This window comes from Lissotriton helveticus, chromosome 11 (assembly GCF_964261635.1).
Source record: "Lissotriton helveticus chromosome 11, aLisHel1.1, whole genome shotgun sequence".
Lineage (NCBI taxonomy): Eukaryota > Metazoa > Chordata > Amphibia > Caudata > Salamandridae > Lissotriton > Lissotriton helveticus.
The window spans coordinates 1,084,331,787-1,084,357,482 of record NC_136072.1 but is presented as its reverse complement, the minus strand read 5'-3'; the positions used below and the strand labels follow the sequence as shown (position 1 = coordinate 1,084,357,482).

General features: G+C 46.2%; 1 protein-coding gene across 10 annotated transcripts in view; it reads left to right on the top strand.

Moving 5' to 3' along the window:
• MSI1 (musashi RNA binding protein 1) overlaps positions 1–25,696 on the top strand; it is a 174,134-nt gene that overhangs the window by 16,448 nt on the left and 131,990 nt on the right. For 7 of the 10 annotated variants that reach the window (XM_078667677.1, XM_078667675.1, XM_078667674.1 and 4 more), the window contains one exon: positions 102–186. In XM_078667677.1, coding sequence (XP_078523803.1) covers positions 102–186 — 85 coding nt within the window. Of the gene's footprint in view, positions 1–101; positions 187–3,646; positions 3,755–3,785; positions 3,900–4,006; positions 4,198–25,696 lie in introns of those variants that run through there. The other 3 variants (XM_078667682.1, XM_078667681.1, XM_078667683.1) reach the window with 3 other exon arrangements.

Below are 25,696 nucleotides of genomic sequence, written 5' to 3'. Positions count from 1 at the left end.
AAGATGTATCCCAGATCATTGTTGTATGTATTGTGCCCATCAATTACCTAACATTCTCCTTTTTTCTCTCACTTCTTTGGCACATATTGTGACGGACACAGGGGTTTTGGCTTTGTTACGTTCATGGACCAGGCCGGAGTGGACAAGGTTCTCGCCCAATCAAGACACGAGCTGGACTCCAAAACGGTGAGAACCTTTTGCTTGAGGGTGTTTTGATGTCAAGTGAATTATGATTAGGGTTTACGGTTTTACTGTGTCTATTTTTTAACAACTCCAGGTGTATGTATCCATATTGATTTTCTGTTCACCTTGTCGCCATTTATCAGTATTTTGCGTTCAGTAAAATAAAAGTTTTAACTGGTATGTTTCCACGCTAATTTTATTATTTAACCAATAATAATACACACTTTTTTTGGTACATGTAAGGCTTTAGAATACTAAGCTTCACTGTACAACGATACACTCACTTTAAAACTTTTGCATTGTATTGCAAGCATTGGTGCACAAATACAACTATGTAAGGATTCTCATCCCGCTTTTCTTAAGCTCCCTTTTGGTGCCAATATGTACCAATATTAGCCTAAGTGTGTCAACTGGAAGAGTAGAGGGTCACTCTGAACAAAACCTACTTGCTGTACATTTCCACTTTTAAAAGGAAATACAGACGGAAACTACATTGTGTTGTCAGTCCTTAAGTGTAAATATTTGTAAAAGCAGATAACTGGGAGCCATAATTATTATTTACAAAAAAAATGATTTGGCTCCCAATGGCGCTTCCTTGATAAGACAACTAAGGAAGAGTCCTTTCCTGTGTAACTCTCTCTCCTTTTCGACCTCTTTGTCTCTCTCTCTCTTTCTTTTTTTCTACCCACTCTCTCTCCTTTTACTGTACTTTGGACCCTCCGACCTATTTCTCCTGGTTCTCTATTTTTAACCCTATCCTATTCCCCGTTCAATTCTCTCACACTCTCCTTTTCTTTCCCTCTACCACCACCACACTCCACTGACTCCAGGTGTACAACATTTTCTCTTTTCTCCTTCCCTGTGTATCTAAACCAGCCTCTGTTTCATACTCCCGTGCTTTCTTTCTTCTGTCTCCTGGGTTTTGAATTAGCCTCTACAGAGACCCTGTATACAACACTAAACACTTATCTAAATACAAAATCCTAACTAATCCAATTGACTCGATGAATGGGTTTTTGTGGGGGAATATGTTATGTGTTGCAAACGAGGTGAGCATACAGTGTTGATGTCACTGACTGGGCATCTTCGACCTCTGGTGCTTAATGACACAGGCGGCTATTATGAAATGAAATGAAATGATTACGCACTTGTATAGCGCACGACTACCCGTAGGCATCTCGGCACTTGTACGAATACCACCAAGGAACCCTTCCTGGCCTTTCCCTGTGAGGAGCCCACTCCTGGGCACCCCCAAGGTGAAGTCAGGCATCCTCAGCGTTGTTGGGGCCGTTGTAGAGATTAAGCAAGCTATTGCCCAGAGGTGCAGAGTGGGACTCATGATTAGAACAGGCACCGAAGCGAGAATTATCAGGTCCGAGGAAATTGAGCCCGAGACCCGCCAAGGCGGGAATTGAACCCTGGTCCCGGCCAGACTACTGCATCAGGGTCTGCCGCTCTAACCATTGAGCCACACTTATTACTGTGTAGCAACACGGGTTATCACTGATGAGCTGTGTTTATGGCTGGGCAACTTCTACTGCTAACACTGGCAGAAAGCTTTCACTGCTGGTTGTCCCTAAATGGTAAAACATACACCACTTACTACCACTGGCAAACCCAACTTTCACTGCTGCTTTTCACTCACCAAGGTAACAAACACCACTAGTTATTACTGTCCGGGCCATTTTCTATCACTGTTTCTGAGGGAACAGGACAATCCACTGCTAGTTAGTTACCCTGACCATGGACACCTTCCACTTCTATTTATTACAGACCAGTGCAACTTCCATTGGTAATTCTCACTGACCGCAATAACTTCCACCGATAATCGTCACTGACAGCAACAACTTTCACTAGTAATTTTCATTAACTGCAGCAACTTTCACTAGTAGTTATCACTGATCATTGAATTTCTAGTGGTAATTTTCGCAGAGTGCAGCAATTTTCACTGGTAATTTTAACAGATTGCAGCAATTTTCACGGGTAATTTTAACAGACTGCAGCAAATTTCACTGGTAATTTTCACAGACTGCAGCAACTTTCACTGGGAATTTTAACTGACTACAGCAACTGCCACTGGTAGTTTACACTGACCACTGAACTTCAAGTGGTAATTGTCACTGACTGCAGCAACTTCTACTGCCGGTTCCCAGCACTTCTGGTGACCTCAGACCACAGCAATTGTTAATTAACTGATAAATGTACACTCATCATATCCAAGGGTTTTACTGTGCTAAGTGGCCACATGGAATAAAACAATACACTCACCTGCAAACAACAGAGGTGTAGCACTGCCCCAGTGTCCAGCTAGAAACCAGAGGTCTTCTACTTCTCGCATTTATGAATCCCTCTTATTCACATGTACAGAACATGCGGGTGATTTTGCTCGTAGCCCCCAGGGCATGGACCACTCTTACCTTTCACGCTGGGCTCACGCAAAATCATGTCGGTTTCTGAAAGGCATTACAGACCTTTTTGATTAATTCCTGTGCATAGATCCAGTATCCTGATTGTATATATATATATATATATATATATACCTCTGTCCCTCTTCTACCCCTTTGCTACCCTTCACAATCCAAATAACCAACTAACATATCCTTCACCACTCAAATTACTTTCACATTTCACTATACTAATTCAACACTAATCCTTTAATGGGTTCCGGAGTAGGGTGCTACTTGCCAAAAAAGCACTTCAACAAACCAACAGGGGTAACAAGAGCTATGTAAATGCAAACCTCTGCTATCCTTCTCAATCCAAATAACTGACTAATATCCACCACTCAAATTACTTTCTTATTTCACTATACTAATTCAACACTAATCCTTATGGGTTCCGGAGAAGCGTGCTACTCACCAAGAAAGTGCTTCAACACCCCATAAGGGGTAACAAGCGCCATATTAATGCAAACCTTTTTCCCCCCTCTTCTCTCCCTCCGCTATCCTTCTCAATACAAATAACTGACTAATATCCACCACTCAAATTACTTTCCTATTTCACTATACTAATTCACCACTACTCCTTTATGGGTTTTGGAGTAGCGTGCTACTCGCCGATAAAGCGCTTTGACGCCTCGTCAGGGGTAGTAACCGCTATATAAATACAATTACAATATAAGCGGCACTTAGAAATAAAAAATTAGGTAAATAACCTAAAATTATTTTTTCCTGCGGTGCTGTCAGAGTGGCGGTCATGAAGATTTGAAAAACCCTGAAAAGGGCCTCCTATCTCTATTTTGCGATTTAAAAAATACGTTCTCTTAATTACAGGTTTGGTTTTCAATCGGTATTTACATGAAAAAATCAGTAAAATCTGGTAACTTGTAACCAAAGTTATAATTGCCTCAGTAGCGGTCCCTTCTAGCCGGGGGCAGGAGGGTTTACAAACAAGGGACGACGAAGCTTGGAGAGTAAAAATTACGTCGGAGGGGGGGCGGTTGGTCAGAGAGGCTGCACGTGCCATTTCGCCATGTTTACAGCGCGCGCCCCGCTCCCTGGGCCTGTTCCTGGTTAGCTCGTTATGACGCATCTGCTTTGAAGTCTGTGGACCCCTCTTCCCTCAAGAACAGGTCTGCCCTGATCTCCCTCCCCTCGGAGTGTCACATTCCCTCGGTCCCGAGCCCCGTGTGGGTACCAGGGGCACTGGCAGGGCGGGAGAGGGCCCGAGTCCCCAGAGGCCGCCAGTCTGTCGTGAGGCTACCGTGGGGGTAGAAGGTGCGCTGAGTGGAGCTGGCCGGAAGTTGTTCGAGGCCCCCAGGGGAAGTGATTCACCGAGGGGGGTCAGAGGGTGGGCGGTGCAGGTGTGACGGAGGGCGCAGCGGAAGTGTGTACTGAGCTGCAGGAGTCTGTGCTGATGGCCTGCCAGGATAAAATGAAATTGTGCTCGGGGTTTAAAATAGACTTTGTTTTCCCTCTGAAGTTAAATTTAGTTTTTCCTTGAACAACAGTGTAACTTTGCATGCTGACGTCTGTGTTGCCGGATTTGGTGTAGGTAGAAAGGCTCATAAAGCCGGTAAGGTAGCTCAGTGCACTTATGCACCCATGGTTGAGATCTTTGTATGAACTGGGCAGACTGAGGTTCAAGTCAGGACGGGGTTCACCCAGCCACTCATTCTTCCGAGGTTGATAAAATGAGTCCCAACAACTTACATAAGTAGCGCTTAAGAAGAAGACAGTGCGTAAACTGTCTTACACAAGAGTACTAATTGTTGATAATATTGTTATATTTACTATAATCAAAATGTCTAAGCACCTAAGTTGAGTGCACTTACAGGCTTAACCATTAATGTGTTTGGCTATATTTATTGTGGTACTTTGGGCTCTTTGGTGCAGTTGGATGCTTGCACACCTACCTGGCTTTGTTGGTGTAGTGAGAGGCTGGGTTTGGTGCATTAAAAAGCTCTGATGTATCTGGACCATGACCCTCGTCACTAGATTTGATGTGGGGAGATGCTCTGCCAGTGTCGCCTTCTTTATACCCTGGTCTCTATGCCGCAATACGGTGCAGTGAAAGGCTCGGACCTGGTCCGATTAATGGAGTTTGTGAATTCAAGGGCATATACCTTGGCCTGTGTGGCTGGGTTTAATGCATTGAAACGTTGGTGCACGAGTTTTTGCATTGTGAGTCTTGGACACTGGTATGTGGATTTTGTGCAGTGATAGGTTCAAACATCTAACTCTGTTTTTTAATTTGGTCCAGTGAAAGGTTCGAGCCGACTCCCTCTCGCTGGATTTGGTTTCCCTACTAGAGAGAGGGAGTTGCAAAGGATTGAGGCTGTGGGAAATAAGGTCTTCTCTTTGAAGACCCTTTCCCTCTGTACCACAAACACAACCTGTATTTTGATCTCTTATTCCCATGCGTTGTGGGAATTGGCGCAAAGGCTTACTTAAAACCTCTCCGTCCACTTGTGTGACTATTATGCAGTTGTGCATGATGGACAAGACCCAGCCAAACGTACCCTCCACTATGTCTGGATACAGAGGATTGTGTGGCGTGATCCATGGGCTCTTCTGCCACCAACTGCTGCCATACATACATTCCACTGGCTTTTTGGGTGATCTCCAGGCCAACCCCATGGACATGACTTTTGATAGAGTTTGCCTCTTTGAAGTTAAGGCTAACTCAGCAACGGACAGCTACAAACACGGTTTGTCTTTGGCTCGGTCTTGGGGATAGTTTTTTTCTGCTAGCCAGTTTCACCAGGAGTACAGTAGGTAAAGCGGATATTCCAGGGGCCTGTCTTATGGGCGGCGCCTGCCATCGCAGCATGTGTAGCTGCCCAAATTATTTTACAGCTAACGAGGGGTGTGGCACAGCCAAGGGCCATTAAGAGCTGCAGCACAGTCCTCTTTCTCCTCTTCCCTGGCTCCTTCTGAAAAACCACTTTAATTCGCACTGGAAGGAGCATGTGCGGCCTCTCGGGCTGTAGGGTGTCCTTTCATTTAACACGCTGTCAGTCTATCACCAAGGACTGTTCTACCCTTCCCTTTCAGGACTTGCCTCCTCCCATTTCTCCTGTTCTCTGTGTCTCTCCAGAAGATCAAGCCCACGTTATGCAGCAGGAGGTTCTCGATCTGTTGAGCAAAGGGGCTGTGGATTTGGTTCCATAGTACAGTAAAAGGCAGGAATGCCACATCTGTAATTTTCTCGGCCCCAACAAAGTGGTCTCTGTCCCATTCTAGAGCTTGGTATTCTGAATGACTTCCCCCACATGGAAGAGTTCAAGATGCAGGTCTTTTTGATTCTGGAGCTGGCAGATTAGGTAGTGTTCCTCGAATTGCAGGATGCATGTATCATTATGACGATGCTGAAGGCTAGTTCGCTGGTTCTGGTGTCAGACCACTTGCAGACCACAAACTCTCTGCTCTTTGACTTAGGGTTTTCAAGCATTCTCCCCAAGTCTCACCTCCAGCCCTCCCTGTGTCTTTTCTTCATTGAGGCAGAACTGACCACTGTTTCACTTGAAGCCTTCTCACCTCCCCAGCGAGTTTAGACGTTCATACTATATTCCTGATTTTTCGAGAGAGAGGTCTTGTGGCCCTAAGAGTCTTCTGCCTTTTGGGCCTGCTTTCTTCTTGCTTCTTGTTGATTCCCCACTCTTTATTTCACATGCTTGCACTCCAGTGGCGTCTCAGTTTACTTTTGGTCCAACACTGGGCAGTCCTGCTGAACAGCATTCAGATTTACCCAGAAACAGCTTGAGACGTATGAAGGCAAGTGACAGACCACCTTACACATGGGAAGCTTTTCTGCCTCTCCTCAACTTGCAACAGCAACAATAGTTTCCTATTCCTTCTTACTCAATTTAGGCAGTCATCTTATTGCATTAGAGTTCATAGGCCTGTGTCTAACACTGAGCAGTTTCCCACTGAGCAGAAATCACACATCAAAGGTATGAGTTTAATGGGATCTGCCTGGCATGTAAGGCGTTCATGTTTTCTGTCTGCGATTGGTCAGTTCAAGTCCTGACGGACAACACAAATGCAATGTGATATGTCAGCAGCAGGGTGGAGTGGGCATGTTCCATTTGCCCCTAAAGGCATTGAGGCTGTGTTCTTGTGTTCAGGCTTACAATGTATAGTTGGTTGTGAACCATCTGCTGAGCTGCAATGCCTGGCTAGTTGTGAACCATCTCCCTGAATGGGTGACGATCTCAGTAGGCAGCATCTTGCTGATCACGAGTGGCATCTTTACTTGGAGATGGTTCAGTCCATCTACGTTCTCTATGTCTATCCTCTGCGGGACCTCTCTGCTACTCACGCGAATACAGACTACCTGCGATTCTGCACCCTAGAGTTTCTTCTGCAGGGAGTTTTGGGTGATGCGTTCCGCTTAAGGTGGGACTTTCATATCTACTTTGCTTTTCCTCACAACTCTTCAATTGCTTTGGTTCTGAGGAAATTGCACCAGGACTGTGTGCACGTGTTTTTAATCATGCCAGACTCGCAGTGTAGGGTGTGGTATTCAGATCTGCACCTTTTCCTGTACCCTCCTCTTCAGCTTCTGATCCGGGCGGACTGCCTGTCGCAATCGGAGGGGCAGGTTATCCACCTGAACCTCCATCTTCATGCCTGGAGATTGAGCAGTGAATTCTGAATTCTTATGACCTGCCTGCAGAGGTGGTGGATGTTATCTTGTCAGATAAATCACCCCTCTACCAAATCTGTTTCTTCTGGTCTTTGGTCCCATGCTGTGTCTTGGAGTGTTGATTCCCTCAAGGCACATTTTTGCTGCTATGTTGTGCTTTGTGATTTCCTTGGCCCTGTAAGACTTTACTGTGGCTTTGTTATGGGTTATTTATTAGCCCTTTTGGATTTCTTTGTTTGCCAGATCAGCTGCAGCTGTTCAAGTCTTCTATTGTTAGGCATTTCCTAAAGGTATTGACCAATTTGTTTCCCCATTTCCATTGGTGATGCTTCAGAGGCACTTTACCCTGGTGCTCGCACTCCTGGAGGGTTTGCTATTTGAACCCATGTACAGTTATCCTTTGCAACAGCTTACCTCGTAGGCCGTGTTGTTGATGGCCATTACCTCATCTCGGCTTGATAGCGAACTGCAGCCTTTGTCTATAGTTCCTCTTTTCTGCAGACACACTGTACCTTCAGACTAAGGCATCTTGTTGACGGTATTTACCCCATTTCACATGGGTCAGTGCATCACTCTTCCAAAATTCTAATCGTCTCAGATTCCTACCAAAGAGGAGGAAAGACAGCACTGCCTGGATCCTCACAGGGCGCTCTGTTGCTACATTGACAGGAACCGCGAGTCCCGGACCGATGATCAGTTTTTCTTTGGCTGGTTTCAAGAAAGGCAAGGCCATCCAAAAGTGTACAATTCCCTGCTGGATTGTGCTGTGCATCAAAATATGCTATACCTCCTGGCAGTGTCTGGCCCATTTGACCAGGACGAAGGTCGTTTAATCAGCATTTTCTGGGCTGTTCTTGCCTTGGTCATCTGCAACATGGGGTTCAGTCCACAAAACCAGGCATTGTCGCCTTCAATCTGAAGTTCGCAGGAGTGGCTGTTTTGCGAGATCTGTGTTGTAGGACTTTCTGCTTTGATAATCTCTTTAGGACCCTCCACCCTGGAGATACTTCTTGGACATTAATTCAAGAGGTGAGGAATCTGCGGGTAAAAGTGTGCATCAGAATAACAAGTTATGACCTTTTTGGTAGATAACTTATTGACCTGCAGATTTTCACCGATCCCGCTCACCTCCCTGCTCTGTTATGAGGAGTGTGTATGCGATTTATTAATAAGGTTCCAAGATCATTTTGACTCCAATTTCTGTCAATCTCTTCAGCCTCGTCTTCACCTCTGAAGGCATGGAAAATGGATGGAGTGCAAATGTCAGGATACTGGAGAGGCACTTTATATTTCTCCTTGATGTCATATCCAGGATGGTCCCCGGAGCCAAGGTGTCACCTATCAAAACAGGAGAGCTGTTTTAATTTTCAAACCCATTCTGTTGCACGGAGGAGATTATAGAGGTGAGGAATCTGCAGGTAGGTAACTTTTCCAGCAGAAAGATAGCCAACAAAAGGCGTTAAGGGGCCTTAGTTGAGTGCATTTGAAATGTATATGTTCTGCAATGTCTTCAGGTGGTTATCTCACTGAAGAGTTGGAAAGTGTCATTGCAGCTGGGTGTCTCAGCACCAGGGTACCTTGTGGAGTTTAAAGTATCACAGCAGCTGGATATCTCACTCTTTTAAGTTTGAAAGTGACAGTGCAACTGTGTATCTCTCGCCGTGGCGTTTGGAAATGTTATGGTAGCTGTGTGTCTCACAGTGTATAGTTTAGAAGTGTCACTGCAACAACAAGTCTCCCACTGTGGAGTTTGGAAGTGTCACTGTAAGTGGGTGTCTCTCCATGTGGAGTTTGGAAATACCACTGTAGCTGGGTGTCGAATACTAGATTTTGGAAGTGTCATTGTACCTTCGCACTGCAGCTGGATGTCTCCCTATGTGGAGTTTAGAAGTGTCACTGCGGCTGGGTGTCTCCCAGTGTGGAGCTTGGAAGTGTCACTGCAACTGAATATTTTGCACTCTGGAGTTATGAAGTGTCTTTACAACGGGATGCCTTCCACTGGAGTTCGGAAGTGTTACTGCAGCAGGTTGTGTGCTCTTGTGCACAAACCAGGGGGTCGCCTCGCCCACCTTTGCAAACATCTCAGCACATTTTCCACTTTGTCTCGCAGGACTTTCCCATGAGTGCCACGGGGAGCACTGACAGCTTCTTTCTTGGCAACAGGTGCAGGCAAGAGTCTGAGCTAAAGATTGTTGTTTTGCAGAGTCACGCTTGAAAGAGTGTTATTGGAGGCCTGGTATGAGAGCATGCAGTGCCAGGCATGTGTGGTAAGGGCCTCTTGAAACCAGGCATGACAGCGTGCAGTACAAAGCAGAGACTTGTTGAATTGGCAGAGATTGAAAGTAAGATAATGCGTTGCCAGGTAGAGGCTGGACGGATGAGGGTAAGGGCAAGTGCCGGGCACCAATAGATAGAGAATGGATACAAGATTATTAAATAGCAAGGCAAGGAGGGTACCAAAAAGTAGAGGCCTAGTCCAAGAGCACGTAATAGAGTTTGGAGTAACTCCTGTGTTATATACCTCCCTGCATGGTTGCTTGCTCTCTTTGATTAGGTCCTTGTTACCCGACTCCTACTACAGCTTCATCTCCCTGTATCTGAGGTGTCTTGTTCAGGTTACAACGCCCTGCATGGTAGCCTGCTCTCTTTGGTTACACCCTTGCTAATAGCTTCCTGCTACAGCTTCCCTCCTTGTACCTGAATTGTCTTGTCCAGGTTACCTATCCATCTGCAAGGCCCGTGCAGGTAAGAGCGGTGGGCCACTGGGGGGTTCCGACGGATGATGACGAGGGAAAATTAAATAACGAATTTCCACTCGTCGTCATCTGTCGGACCCCCGCCACCAAACCCCACCACTTTTACCTGCATGGGCCACGGCTGCTATCCATGCATTGGCGATTGCTCTTTTGGCTTATGCCCTTGTTGTGATTAGTTCATTGTTTCTTGGCTCCTGTTGCAGGTTCGTCTCCTTGTACCTGCATGGTTGCTTGCTCTTTTTGCATAGTTGTTACCCTCCCCCTGATTCACCTTCACCTCCTTGTTCCTGAGGTGTCTTGCACAGGTTTTACCTCCCTGCATGGTTGCTCGCTCTCTTTGGTTGGGTCAGTGTTGCTCGCCTCCTGCTACAGCTTCACCTCCTTGTACTTGTGTTTACTTCACCTTGTTGTACCTGAGGTATCTTGTTCAGGTTACACCTCCCTGCATGGTTGCTCACGCTGCTACTTGACTCCTGCTACACCTCACCTCTTTGTATCGGAGGTATCTTGTTCTGGTAATACCACCCTACATGGTTTCTCGCTCTCTTTGGTTAGTGTTTCTAACCTCCTGCTATAGCTTTATCTACTTGTAACTGTGTTGACTCCATCTTGTTGTTCCAGAGGTGTCTTGTGCAGGTTACGCCTCCTTGCATGGTTGCTCTATCTCTTTGATTAGGTCATTGCTACCTGACTCCTGCTACACCTCACCTCTTTGTATCTGGGGTATTGTGTCCTAGTAATACCACCCTACATGTTTTTTCGCTCTCTTTGGTTAGTGTATCTCGCCTCCTGCTACAGCTTTACCTTCTTGTAACTACGTTGACTTCACCTTGTTGTTCCAGAGGTGTCTTGTGCAGGTTACGCCTCCTTGCATGGTTGCTCTATCTCTTTGATTAGGTCATTGCTACCTGACTCCTGCTACAGTGTCACCTCCTTGGACCTGAGGTGTTTTGTCCAGGTTATACCTTCCTGGTCCTCTCCATCTCTATGGTTAGGACCTTGTTAGTCGCATCCTTCTACACCTTACCTCTTTGTTTCTGAGGTGTCTTATACAGGTTATATCTCCCTGCATGGTTGCACGCTCTCTTTGGTTAGGTCAGTGTTACGTGTCTCCTGCTACAGCTTCACTTCCTTTCACCTGTGGTGTCTTCACCTCCTTGTACATGAGGTCTTTTGTCAAGGTTACATCTCCTTGCACGGTTGCTTAGTCTCTTTGGTTAGGTCCTTGTTAATTGGCTCCAGATAGGGCTTCACCTCCTTGCACCTGCTACAGTTTCACATCCTTGTACATGAGGTCTCTTGTCCGGGTTACATCTCCTTGCATGGTTGCTTACTCTCTTTGGTTGGGGCCTTGTTACTTGGCTCGTGCTATGGCTCCACCTCCTTGTACCTGAGGTGTCTTGCCCAGGTTGCATCTCTTTTTATGGCCCACTAGTTGTTTTTGGTTTGGGCCTTGTTACTTCGCTACAGCCGCAGCTTCGCCTCTTTTTACCTCCTTTTCCTTTAAGATGTCTAGTCCAGGGTGTGCTCAGCCACATGAGCACGGTGGCTGGTCCTTGTTGCTTGATCTTATAACGTACCTTACATACAACCATGTCTTGTTTTCTCTGTGTTACACATGCAAACTCTCTTAACTGCCCTGTTCGAGGACTGTGTTGTATCCTCTTTTTACTCTCACACACTCTCATGCCATCTCTTAAACGTATTCTCCCCAGCTTGCTGTCCCCACTCACTCTTGCTCTCATATACTCCCATGCTCTGTCTTTTAACTTTCACAAACCTTGCCTCCTCTATCTTTCATCCATCACCCATACTCTTACTTCATAGCGTCAATATTTCCAGTATATTTCACTTGATTGGGTCACACACTTTGATATGCTTTCTGTCTTTCATGCACTCCTATGAAATGGTTTCCTCGCTCCGATATTCCTACTTTGTCTCTTTCCACCGCATCATGCTTCTACATTTTAGACTTTTTTCGCTCTCACACTCCTACACTTTGCATCCTCCATCCCGCTTACAAGTTTAAATTTCGTCTTTCTCCCCTCCCTATCACATTGGGACCTTTGCTTTGTTTCTTACTCCGATTTACCTACTTTGTCTCTACCCTAAATTTTTCTCTGCTTTGTGAAGTCACTCTTCACAGCACTCTTTTTCGTCAAGCTTTCCTTTTTACATGCCGCCTTTTATATTTTTTGCACACTCTCCCACTCTATCCTTTTCCTCTCACAATCCTACACTTTTCCCTTCCCTTAAACCAGTATACAGTGTTTGTCTCTGTGACACTATTACACTTTTTCTCATCCTCGCTATCTTACTACTGCACTTTCTCTCCTCTCACACTTTTTCTCCCTCCTCACTTTGACGCTCCTGCACTCGTTCACTTTTCATTCTCACTTTCTTCTTTTTTATATCTCCCATCACCCTCCCCATGTTTTACACTCTTCATTTTCTTTTTCTTCACAGTCTCCATTTCATATGTTGTCTTTTGGTTTTCTTTCATTGCTCTCACACGTACTGCTCACTGCACTGTATGTCCTGACTCTCACACTGTCCCACGCAGTGTCTCCTTCCTCTTACACCACTTTATGCAGTCTGCTCATAACAAGCTCTCCTTCGTGCACTTTCACTATACACTCTTACTACTCTGTTTTCTCTCTTATCACTCAGTCCCCCCAGCAGTCTCTCTCTTCACCTTTACATTGTCCGATGCAGTCTCTCTCATGAGACCCACACTACCCCTTAAATGCTCTCTTCCTGATGTTTTATCACTACTCGATGTAGTCTATTTCCTTGCTGCTCTCTCACTGTCCCATGTAGACGTTCTCGCTGGTGCTCTCTCACTGCCCCTTACAGTCTCTTTTACTCTCATACTACCTAGTGCAGTCTATCATCGCTGTAACACTGCTCTGTGCACTCCTTTATGATTCTCTTACTGCCCCATGGAGTCTCTCTACTCACTGTTACCCTGTTTTGAGAAGTCTCGTCGCCTTCACACCGCCCATCCAGAGTCTCTCCTCAGTGTCACAATGCTCCATGAGGTATCTTTCCCTGCTGCTCTCTCACTGTCATATGTAGTCTCGCTTCCTGCCCTACTGGTATCTCAGTGCTTCATCGAGTCTCTCATGTCTCACTCAGCCCAATGTGTCCCCTCTCCCTGACCGTTGCTAGTCTCTCACTGCCCCAGGCAGTCTTTCTCGCCTGCTCTCTGACTGCCCCCTGCTCCTGTCTCACTGCTCCATGACATCTCTCCCCTCCGATGCTCTCCCCCCAAATCCATGATCTACCCTCTACGGGCTCACTGCCCCTTGTTCCACTCTCACTGCCCCTTGTTCCACTCTCACTGCCCCTTGTTCCACGCTCACTGCCCCTTGTTCCACTCTTACTGCCCCTTGTTCCACGCTCACTGCCCCTTGTTCCACTCTCACTGCCCCTTGTTCCACTCTCACTGCCCCTTGTTCCACTCTCACTGCCCCTTGTTCCACTCTCACTGCCCCTTGTTCCACTCTCACTGCCCCTTGTTCCACTCTCACTGCCCCTTGTTCCGCTCTCACTGCCCCTTGTTCCGCTCTCACTGCTCCTTGTTCCACTCTCACTGCCCCTTGTTCCACTCTCACTGCCCCTTGTTCCACTCTCACTGCCCCTTGTTCCACGCTCACTGCCCCTTGTTCCACTCTCACTGCCCCCTACCGCTCTCTCACTGCTTCATGAAGTCTCTGTCTCCCACTGGTGGTCTCTCACAAGTCCATGCTCTGCCCTCTGCTGTCTCACTGCCCCTTGTTCCGCTCTTACTGCCCCCTGCTGCTCCCTCACTGCTCCATGAAGTCTCTCTCTCACTGGTGGCCTCTCACAAGTCCATGCTCTGCCCTCTGCTGTCTCACTGCCCCTTGTTCCACTCTCACTGCCCCTTGTTCCGCTCTTACTGCCCCTTGTTCCACTCTCACTGCCCCTTGTTCCGCTCTTACTGCCCCTTGTTCCACTCTCACTGCCCCTTGTTCCGCTCTTACTGCCCCATGTTCCACTCTCACTGCCCCTTGTTCCGCTCTCACTGCCCCTTGTTCCGCTCTCACTGCCCCTTGTTCCGCTCTCACTGCCCCTTGTTCCACTCTCACTGCCCCTTGTTCCGCTCTTACTGCCCCTTGTTCCACTCTCACTGCCCCTTGTTCCGCTCTCACTGCCCCTTGTTCCACTCTCACTGCCCCTTGTTCCACTCTCACTGCCCCTTGTTCCGCTCTTACTGCCCCTTGTTCCACTCTCACTGCCCCTTGTTCCACTCTCACTGCCCCTTGTTCCACTCTCACTGCCCCTTCTTCCGCTCTCACTGCCCCTTGTTCCACTCTCACTGCCCCTTGTTCCACTCTCACTGCCCCTTGTTCCGCTCTTACTGCCCCTTGTTCCACTCTCACTGCCCCTTGTTCCACTATCACTGCCCCTTGTTCCGCTCTCACTGCCCCTTGTTCCGCTCTCACTGCCCCTTGTTCCACTCTCACTGTCCCTTGTTCCACTCTCACTGCCCCTTGTTCCACTCTCACTGCCCCTTGTTCCACTCACTGCCCCTTGTTCCACTCTCACTGCCCCTTGTTCCGCTCTTACTGCCCCCTGCTGCTCTTTCACTGCTCCATGAAGTCTCTCTCTCACTGGTGGTCTCTCAGACTTCCATTATCTGCCCTCTGCTGTCTCACTGCCCCTTGTTCCACTCTCACTTCCCCTTGTTCCACTCTCACTGCCCCTTGTTCCACTCTCACTGCCCCTTGTTCCACTCTCACTGCCCCTTGTTCCGCTCTTACTGCCCCCTGCTGCTCTCTTACTGCTCCATGAAGTCTCTCTCTCACTGCTGGTCTCTCACAAGTCCATGCTCTGCCCTCTGCTGTCCCACTGCCCCTTGTTCCACTCTCACTGCCCCTTGTTCCACTCTCACTGCCCCTTGTTCCACTCTCACTGCCCCTTGTTCCACTCTCACTGCCCCTTGTTCCACTCTCACTGCCCCCTGCTGCTCTCTTACTGCTCCATGAAGTCTCTCTCTCACTGCTGGTCTCTCACAAGTCCATGCTCTGCCCTCTGCTGTCCCACTGCCCCTTGTTCCACTCTCACTGCCCCTTGTTCCACTCTCACTGCCCCCTGCTGCTCTCACTGCTCCATGAAGTTTCCCACTGGTGGCCTCTCACAAGTCCATGCTCTGCCCTCTGCTGTCCCACTGCCCCTTGTTCCACTCTCACTGCCCCCTACTGCTCTCGCTGCTCCATGAAGTCTCCCACTGGTGGTGTCTCACAAGTCCATGCTCTGCCCTCTGCTCTCTCACTGCCCCTTGTTCCACTCTCACTGCCCCTTGTTCCACTCTCACTGCCCCCTACTGCTCTCGCTGCTCCATGAAGTCTCTCTCTCCCACTGGTGGTGTCTCACAAGTCCATGCTCTGCCCTCTGCTGTCCCACTGCCCCTTGTTCCACTCTCACTGCCCCTTGTTCCACTCTCACTGCCCCCTGCTGCTCTCTCACTGCTCCATGAAGTCTCTGTCTCCCACTGGTGGCCTCTCACAAGTCCATGCTCTGCCCTCTGCTCTCTCACTGCCCCTTGTTCCACTCTCACTGCCCCCTACTGCTCTCGCTGCTCCATGAAGTCTCTCTCTCCCACTGGTGGCCTCTCACAAGTCCATGCTCTGCCCTCTGCTGTCCCGCTGAACTCTCGCTTTAATGCGCATCTCTGCCTGCCCCACCCAGGCCTTCGCTCACCTCCAACAATGGCTGTTTGTGCCGAGGAATGCCTGCGACGGCGGCCTGTCCCTGGCCTGCGCACCGGGCTCTGGTGGGGATGTCAGGCGGGGGCTGAGCCGCGGCGGCCTCACAGTATCATCTTGGCTTCGCTTGAATGACACTGGCTGAGAAGAGAATGACAAAGGATAGTTTGTGCTCATTATCTGCCATCGACCTTCCCTCTCTGTCCCGCTGCCCCCTTTCATCCGCACAAGAGGATCCCTTTCCTGGGCCTGCCCTCAGTGGGCAGGTCCTGGGACTGGCCCTGTCAGGGCGAGTGTTTCATTTGAGAGCTTCAGTGGTCTGGTGTATCTGTCCTCGTGTGTGTTCTTTGCTGTGTGGGTGTCCGCGTGCACATCCCAGTTGCTGTGTGTGCATTCCTCGTGTTGTGTGTTTTCTCATTGTGCAGTTATCCCAGGTTTTGTCCATGTATACCTCCATCTTTGTGATTGTTGGCTGTGTTCTCCCTCTCTGCAGTTCCTGTTTGTGTATCTGTGTATGCATCCCTTCGTGCATCTGTTCTTATGTGTATTCCTTTCTGCGTGCGTCTGTTTCTGTGTGTCCATGTGTACATTGCTGTGTGGGACTGTATCGTGGGTACTGTCTTCGTGTGCACTTTTTGTGCGTGCTGTGTACTTGTAACCCTCTGTCCTTCTGTGTTCTTCCACGCTGCGTGCGACTGTTATTGTGCGGGTTATTGTCTCTGTGTGAATGTGTTCGTGTTTGCGTGTCTCTGTGCACATTCCTCTATGCACTGGTCATTTTGTATTTTCTTTACTCTGTGTGCATCTGTCCCTTGGTGACCATGTGTACGTCACTCTGTGCGACTGTCACTGTGTGTGCTCTTGTCTCTCTTGTGCAGTTTTTCCTGTTTGCATGTCCGTGCGTGCACTTCACTGTATATTGATCCTTATGTATTTTCTTTATTCTGTGCACGAGCCTGTCCCTGTGTGTACATGTGTGCATTCCTCTTTGTCGCTCTTATTGTGAGTGTTCTTGTCTCTGTGTGCATTCATTGCGTGTCTCCTTCGATGTACCTGTCTGTGTCTGTAGGTATGTGCCATTGTCTGATTTCCTGTTGGCTGGTACCCGTATTTGTCCGTGTCCATCCTGTGTGTGGCTGTTTCTTTTTTGTCATCCCTATTTGCCTGCCGTGTGTTTGTGTGTGTACTGCTGTCCCTATTATTGTCTCATTCGTTTGTGCTTACGAGCGTCTCTGCAGTGTTTGCCCCAGTGTAAGTGTCCTTGCTTGTTTGTGTTTGTGCGTTTACATCTATGACTTTGTTCCTGATTGTGTGTGGATGTGTCCCTGTTTATGAATGTAAGTTTATTTTCCTGTGTTCGTTCCCCGTTTGTGTCTACATGTGTTGTTGTGTTCTTGTGTCCGTTCATGTGTGTCTGTCGTTGTGTGTGCTCATTTATACGTTCCACTACTCCCCTGCTTGCTTCCTTGTTTCTGTGTGTGCCAGTTTCTGGGTGTGTGTGCATTCTTGTGCTTCTGTTTGTGTGACGACGTGAACTGTTGCTTTTGCTCTGCGTGTGTCCTATACGTGTTGTTGCATTTTTCATCAGAAACTTGGCAAAAATCATAGTCTGTTCCTTTAAACCTTTTCCACACATAAATCTGGGACGCTCGTATGAACATTGCAAAATATGCTCTCAGGATCTCTAGTCACAAAGTCAGAATTTGCAAAGATTTCGGTTCAGAGATGTGCTCTGCGGCTGCACAGTATTACCTACCTGTTTGAAATGCTGTCCGTAGTGGCACTGAGTGCACTAGAAGTGCCAGGTTCCCAGGGTACCAGCCCGTCAACATATGAGAAACACCCACCAGCTGCTCTTTTGCTGGTATTCACCAATATGTGCAATGTCTTTGCCACTCTCTCGCGCAGTACTCAGTTCACTCCTATCACAAGTGGGGCAGGAACAAAGCTCACACCTAATTTTAAGTGGGTCTGAGAAAAATAACTCTTACCATGTAAATTGTGTTCTATTTAAGGAAAAAAGAGGATTTAACTTAAGGCTACACATATAGATTGTGCTTGAGGACGTTTCACGCTGGCATTGTTGTGGACTATGTGCATATAACAGGGAGTCTGTGACAATCACACATTTACTGGGCGTGTGCATGGGGATCCTGGATATAGTGTAAGGAGGGGGACATCTACATAAGTTACAAACGTATGACATGGTCTGTGGAGGCTTCTGACAGTGCTGTGATGCTCAAGCTATCACGACTGGTCCCCCTACTATATGACCCCCGGTGGCTCACACCCGCAGAAGGGAAACTATCAGGACAAGTGTAACAAAACCTCAAGGCAGCAGGCCTCTTCCATCTGTGCATCTAGCACAAGAAGTAAACGCAGCATTGTGCTGCAGACCTTGCTAATAGATTAGTGAATGGCAGATGGCGTTTGGGAGATCAGACTGATGGCTGTAATCCTGACCGGGCACAACCAGTAGTGTGAAATAATGACTGTCTGTCGAGGACACCTGAATGGCTGTGTCTCACTGCGGTTTACTGCTGTACTCTGAAGGTCACCTTCGGTGCACACCCTGAGCATTTTTATGATTCTTCCTGTGGTGTGCGAGGTTTATCTTTTCTCTACCTCAGCGAAGTTTTATGAACAGTTTGCAACATCACGAAGTGGAGCAGTTTGGCGATTTTACACATTTGCACACAATTCTTGACTTTAGTGACATTTGAATGCACAAGCTAAACTATCTTGCTTAGAAACGCTCTGCAAATAAGAAAAAACGAATAGATTAAGTCTGCATACATTTTCCATGTTGGCTACGTCTGATAAGAGTGAAAATGTTATTGCAGTGAGGTGAAAATGATCTCATATTGCAGTGAATGTTGGCTAATAATAATGCACAGTAAAACTTAAAAGCGACTTTTCAAATGGGAAAGAGTGCAAAGGGTGAACCCTGGAAACTTTGTATAACTTTACTAGCATAAAGACAAGGCAACAGCCCAAGATCTCGAACAGCATCGCAGTTTCCATTAGAACCACCCAACCCTGCTCCAATTTAGGAAAGAGCTGAAGACACAGCTGTTCAAAGGCTGCTATATCATAACGAAGTAGCAGCTCACCTCCACTCTCAGAACCCAGCTTCCCCTCCAGTCGCTCATTGGCTGTATGCTTGCCTCTGACCCTGTACTGAGCTTCCCTTTGGCTTGGTTCTCGCTGTACTAATACCACAGACATACACACAGAGGTTATCTGTATTCAGTACGTCTACTGCAAAGTTCTACTGTTCATTAATGGTGTTTTGTATTCATAGACGTCTGTAGGCGTTGTTTGAACTGCTGTGATTATACTTTCTATTCACCCATGGTTGTGTGTTGCAGTCATGTTTCTCTGTGTACCAGCATGTCTGCAGTGTTTTCGTTCAGTGTTGTGATCGGCCGATAAGGCTGCATGCTGTTGTGCAGTCTTGTTTTTCCCCCCTCTATATTCACTGATGTCCACAGTATTTGTATGCAGTCCCATGACTTCAGTGCTATGATTGTGCTTTGCATCAAGTTGGGACTTTAGTGCTGCAATGGCCCTTTCATTCTTTTCTTCGTGACCTCAGTACTGTGGTGGTGATCATCTGTATTCATTTGTGACTCCAGTGCTTTGATGGCTTTTAGTACCTGGTGACTTGGGGACTGTGACGGGCCTCTTTATCTTCTTCTGGTTTTAGGGTTGCTGTGGGCTTCTCTAGCTCTTTTTGACTCCAGTGCTTTGATGGCTTTTAGTACCTGGTGACTTGGGGACTGTGACGGGCCTCTTTATCTTGTTCTGGTTTTAGGGTTGCTGTGGGCTTCTCTAGCTCTTTGTGACTCCAGTGCTTTGATGGGCCTATGTATAGGCAGGGAAGAAGGGTAAAAGATTTCGTTGCTGCACAAAAATGAGATCTTGTCCAGGAAGTTGAAGTGGGCGGGAGTGCCAAAATAAACCTAGCTGAAATATGTAGGATGCTGGGTCTAACTTTAACAGATTAAAGTCTCCAAATAGGGATCACAAAGGGCACACTCCGCGCTTTGGTAAAAAATAAACCCAGAGAACTATTGCCTCATGTAACTTAACTTTTGCTTTTGTAATTTGTTCACTTGTAATTTTCTCCTCATGTATCAGTACTGTTCCTATTGTGAAGTGCTCTGACACCTTCGGGTAAAGTCCGCGCTATATAAAAACGCATAAATAAATAAATACATGTATGTCAACGTCCTGACAGAACGAAGAGTGGTTTCCCTAAATTGATGCTCTACCTATTCCCAGTCTAGGAACAGCGATTTTTTAACTAAGAATTGGTCTCAACCCGTGCCACATGAATAGTAAAGTAAAGTCAGCAATGATGGATGAGCACGAAATATGCACCTGTGGGTTACAGGTAAAGTGTGAGAGCCCGCACATTGCTTAAAGTTGCAGACACCTTGGAAGGTCATTTTAAAGCTACTCTTTCTCCAATATGGTATTTATGAACGGAGGCAATCAGTAGCACACTTAACCGAAATGCGTTTTTTGGATGCGACAAGCACTCTAGAAAGATTTGTGGTTGCTGGTAAAATTATCTTATCTGATTTTCAAGGGTTTAAAAAATGATTTTATGGAATGTTTAACTTTTATGCTTAGTTTGTGTAATGTGATTCGAATTGTTTTTTTATATGTAATAGGATGATTTTTAATTAGAATGATTTGTGTGATATTTAAAGACTAAGGTCAAAATAAACTGACTGACATATAGGCAGTTATGACTATACTTCTGGAATGGTCGTCTATATCCCGTTGTCCCTTCAGCACGCTCATGGTCCTCTGAATGCAGTTGCAACCTGAGGGCTTCACTGTTCCTAGGTATTCCGTGTGCCTTGACTCTTTGTTTTGTTTGTTACTTCTATACTGTGCTGGTCCTGTGCATCCTGTTGTGATGTAAATGCTTTGATGATTTTCAAGATGTGGTCGTGAGCAGTAATGGTTGTTGCTGCAGGTGGACGTGGTTAAGCGACTAAGTCAAAGTTCTCGCCGAGGCTATCACAGTTTTAGACTTGTGGTAAGCATCTACCTTATGTAGGACTCCGACTGAACACCATCAAAGCCATTTCTGTTTCCAGTTGTGTAGTTGTGTCTGCAAGTTTGTTGTCTTACTTTACTCCTCAGTTACTTGATGTCATAGAGTCTGGATCGGTTTGAAAGTTCCCACAGCCACATTTGTGCAGCGTGACTGTATCTCACTGCTCAGATTTAACCCATTCTGTTCAGTGCTATGTTACCACTAGGTAACCTGTATGTGGCATCAGTGGGCAGTGAATGTTTCTTCTTTTTTGAAGCCGTGTAGAGAACACCTCATGGTGCATTGATTTTTGGCGTGTATTGGTCTGATTTAGAGCCGCTGGAGTCACATAAATTGAGAAGTTCGAGTCACCCACTTTTCTGAACTCCTTAGAACGTCAACTTTTTCGAAAATGTTGGTTATTGCACTGCTGTGCGATTAGAAGGTGATTACTGTGTGTTGTCTGTTCGGTCATGTGCAGCCTTTTATTACTTCTCATTAGGTAATCATTTCCAAACCTATGTCCCAGGGAATGTTGCATCCATGATGTTGGATGCTAGTCATTGCCCTGGGTAAGCTCAACGATGTGTTCATCTATAAAATGGTTGTGTCACTCCTCCTCTAAGTGCTTTGAGAGCATTGTGGTTGCAGTTCATATGCTTGTACTCCTGACTGTCAACGCCAATAATATTGTGGTACAAGAATATCCAGAGTAGAATATCGAGGGTCAAAAAATCGAAAGGTAAATGCATATAAGGAATCCTAGATTTACTATTCCTAACTCCACATCTACGTACCTTGAAGATATATGTACATCATAGGTACATGTATGTGGAGTTAGGTATAGAAAATCTCAACTGACCTGTGAATATTTTATTTTCAATAGTTTTTATTCAATATTGTGGTTTTGATATTCAGGGGGCACAGCATTCACATACCTGACCAGGTGCTGAGCTGCATGTATAGTTTATGTAGCATGCTACTCTGGGAGTGCCTAAATAAACAACACAGAAGCCAAATTCTGGAATATCAATTCAACAACCAAAAAATTGCAAAAAGAGCTGCTTTGATTGAAACAAAAACAACCTGTTTGTCATTAACACCATGAAGGTTTATTCCTATTTATAACATGATCATTTTTCTTTTTAGCTCATTATTTGTCGTGCTTGGAAAATACAACATACAAAATGCAAAACTTTTTTATATACAATATATACAACCATATAAATATACAATTTCAAACATGCTTAACCATTCATTCATACACAATCCTTACAAGACAGTGAAAACAATAATAAGAAATAATAATACGAAAACAGTGCGTCCAAACATCGGTTAGTAGATCAGTCCTAAATATTTCTTTTCATATTTTAGCGATTTGTTGCAGTTTGTAATTGTCACAAGAACTCTCGTGAAACCAAATAAATGCAAAACAAGATTAGGGGTAACCAGACGTTGGACAAAAAGGTGGTCGACGCGTTTCAAACCCCTATCATTAGGGTGGGGTTCTCCTCAGGACCGGATTGGTTCTGAAACAATAAAGATGACTGAATTTAGCGCGTGTGTCTAGAACATAGACGACTAACTACAAGAAGGGATCAACTCCCTGTGTGCCACTGGAGCCTCCTACCTTATTCCAAGAATCACAGCGCAATCGATAACAGGCAGTAAGATTTCACACAGGAATAGTATTTCCCAACAGACGTGATTTCAGCAGCTGTGCAGAGAAAACGCGACAACATTTACTGGTGTGTCACACTTGACCCATTCTTTCGTTCTGTTCATGTACAAACGCGGGAAGGTGTGGGGAGCAGTAGTACTTACCCGCTGTTGCACAGCTGGTTGCTCTCAGATTAGTTTCTTAGGCGTCTGCTCCTTTCCTGAAAAATGGAGCGAAATGCGCGTTAGCTGTCTGGCGCTTCAAACGCCACTGTGGTGATAAACCGCAAAGCGGGGTGACATACCAGTGTGAGCAGAAGGCATCAATCCTTCTCCTTAGACGGTTTGACTGATAGACACCGCTAGAGCCCTCGAGTGGAAGTGTGGCCTCAGTACTTCCTGGATGTTCACAGATCTCAGGGGTTTCTGGGATTTGTAGTTCCAAGACCGGTCTGACAAGTGGGTGGAACAAAACCAGGCCTGGATTAGGCGTCATCATAGTCAATGTGGCCTTAGACAGTAGGCTTGTAGATTTCCGAAATTTCGTTTAACCCCCGCATGGCGGTGTTAAACCTCATTATAAGCCTTGCCTCACGTTGAGACAGTTGGGCATCTACATCACCGCCCCTCGGATTTTTTTCAATTTTGGACAGCACGGTCCAGCGGAGGTCAGTATTTGCGTGATTACACTTGGCCCAATGATTGACCAATGGGGCATTTTCCACTCCCCTGCGGATACGCGATTTATGTTGCGTAATCCTACTTCTGATTTCCTGTGTTGTTTTTCCAATGTAGACTAGAGGGCATGGGCACACAATTTTGTCCAACGTCTGGTTACCCCTAATCTTGTTTTGCATTTATTTGGTTTCACGAGAGTTCTTGTGACAATTACAAACTGCAACAAATCGCTAAAATATGAAAAGAAATATTTAGGACTGATCTACTAACCGATGTTTGGACGCACTGTTTTCGTATTATTATTTCTTATTATTGTTTTCACTGTCTTGTAAGGATTGTGTATGAATGAATGGTTAAGCATGTTTGAAATTGTATATTTATATGGTTGTATATAAAAAAGTTTTGCATTTTGTATGTTGTATTTTCCAAGCACGACAAATAGTGTGCTAAAAAGAAAAATGATCATGTTATAAATAGGAATAAACCTTCATGGTGTTAATGACAAACAGGTTGTTTTTGTTTCAATCAAAGCAGCTCTTTTTGCAATTTTTTGGTTGTTGAATTGATATTCCAGAATTTGGCTTTTGTGTTGTTTATTTAGTCTGGTTGGACTTAGCCTTTCTGAGTAAGGAGTCAAGGCCCTTTTTAGGTCTCGCCTGTCGATGCGCATGCGCATCGAGCAAGCGAGACTATAGGGGCTCATCGACTCTTTATCTAACTTGCAAGGAATCGTGGCGATTCCTTGCAGTGCCCGTGACTTTTAAGCTCAATGCGCATGTGCATTGAGCTTAAAAGCGCGTGCACAGCCGCCCGCATTCCTCCGACACCTTTGAAGTGAAGCTTAGCTTCACTTCAAAGGCCCGGCTTCTTCACACCCACATGCCGCTCTGCCCCGCTCCGCCCCCTCCCCTGAGTCATCCTGCCTGCCCTCGACGTTCCCCCCGCCCCCTCCCGCCACGCAATGCCGAGAGCTTGTTGGTTTGTCCGATATTCAGTGCTAGGTGCTACAAAAGACGGATTTGATCAATTTAGTATCATATTGCACAAGTACGTTTGAATAATACTTTCTATTTTTGAATGCGTACCTCAGCGCGACGGACTCCCGCCCCGGCCGTTTTCCTTTTGTTTCAGAGTGCAATCTCCGATGGGTGATTAGCTCACGTTTCTGAAAGAAAATATCAGAGCCGGTTTAGCTGTTGGCCCGTGATTTTCTTACTATGCATTCAGTCACGTTTGTGTCCCTTGGCTGGGCTTACCTTATATCTTCCTAACTTTGTTTAATCGTCTATTGTATCTGCTTTCCTCGGTTGTTCACGAGCGGGCAAAAAGCATTTTCTCTTGGAGTCGCATATATGTGTCACCGCTTTCAAGTGTATGGGAAATGTAGTTTAGGCATCTCAGCCAATAATGGTTGGCAACAGCATTTGGTTATCGGTGACCCTATATGGTGCATTATGGGAAATGTGGTTTTTACGCTTTTGACAGTTCGGTCATGTTGTTCAATCTTGTCATGACGCTATTAAATTTGAGGATAAGGTATGCCTCTTTTTGAAGCAAGGCTTCCCATTTTTCTATTTTTCTTTACCATTGTTTTTACTTGCAATGGCGTATTTTACAATGTTTTAATGTTGTGTACTGCTGCCTGTATGTAAAACATCTATTACACTTAAACGTAATTGGAGATTAAATTGTATAGCGCTTTTGCAACGTAGAAACAGCTTCAAAGCACATTGAAAATAAGTGTTACCGAAGGCGGCCAGAACAGTAAATAGTATTGAAAACCAGGCGCGCGCTTGGCCTCACTCACACCCCATAAGCTTTCCCTCCCACTCGCTCTCCTCCCCCCCCCCTCCCCCAGGCTCTTGAAGCACGGCGCTGGTCATAAACAGGACCATCTGCTCATTCCTTAGCCCTTCTCGCAACCCCTCCCCATTTCATGTTCTCACCCATCCACCTTCTCTCCCGGAGCACGCTGGTATTGGCTTTGGATGACCCGACTCTGCCTTCCAAGCGCCCCGGGGACACAACCAGCAGATCACCTATGCGTGCATTTCAAAGGGCTTCTATCAAGGGACAGCAGTCCTTCGTGGGCCCCACCATTTGGCCGAACATTCACAAACGTGCACTTCAAGATTTCATGCTGCTGAGGTCGATTACATGCTACGGTGACCAGGGATCCCACTTTTTCACGATCTAGGTAGCTTTTTGTTTCTTTTAACTTGTTTCGTTTTTTTGCTCTTAAACAGTCTACCACAGATCGTCAGTAATTACGTCCTCAATGGATTTGGTTTAGGATTTTCAGTAATTTATTCTCTCCTACCTTTTTTGGCGGCAGTGAGAATCCGCGCGTTTTCCATCACTGTTTGTGCCGGAAAATGTTTATACAGGATTCTGTGGAAGATGTACTCATATTATTCATTTCACTCAGTTGTACGTGTAGCCTGCTACTGTTTTATTTAGTGAATGAAAGTCTAGGCATACCTGAATGCTATGTATTTTCTCAGAGCAGCCGCTTTCGATTTTTGGTTTGTCCGATATTCAGT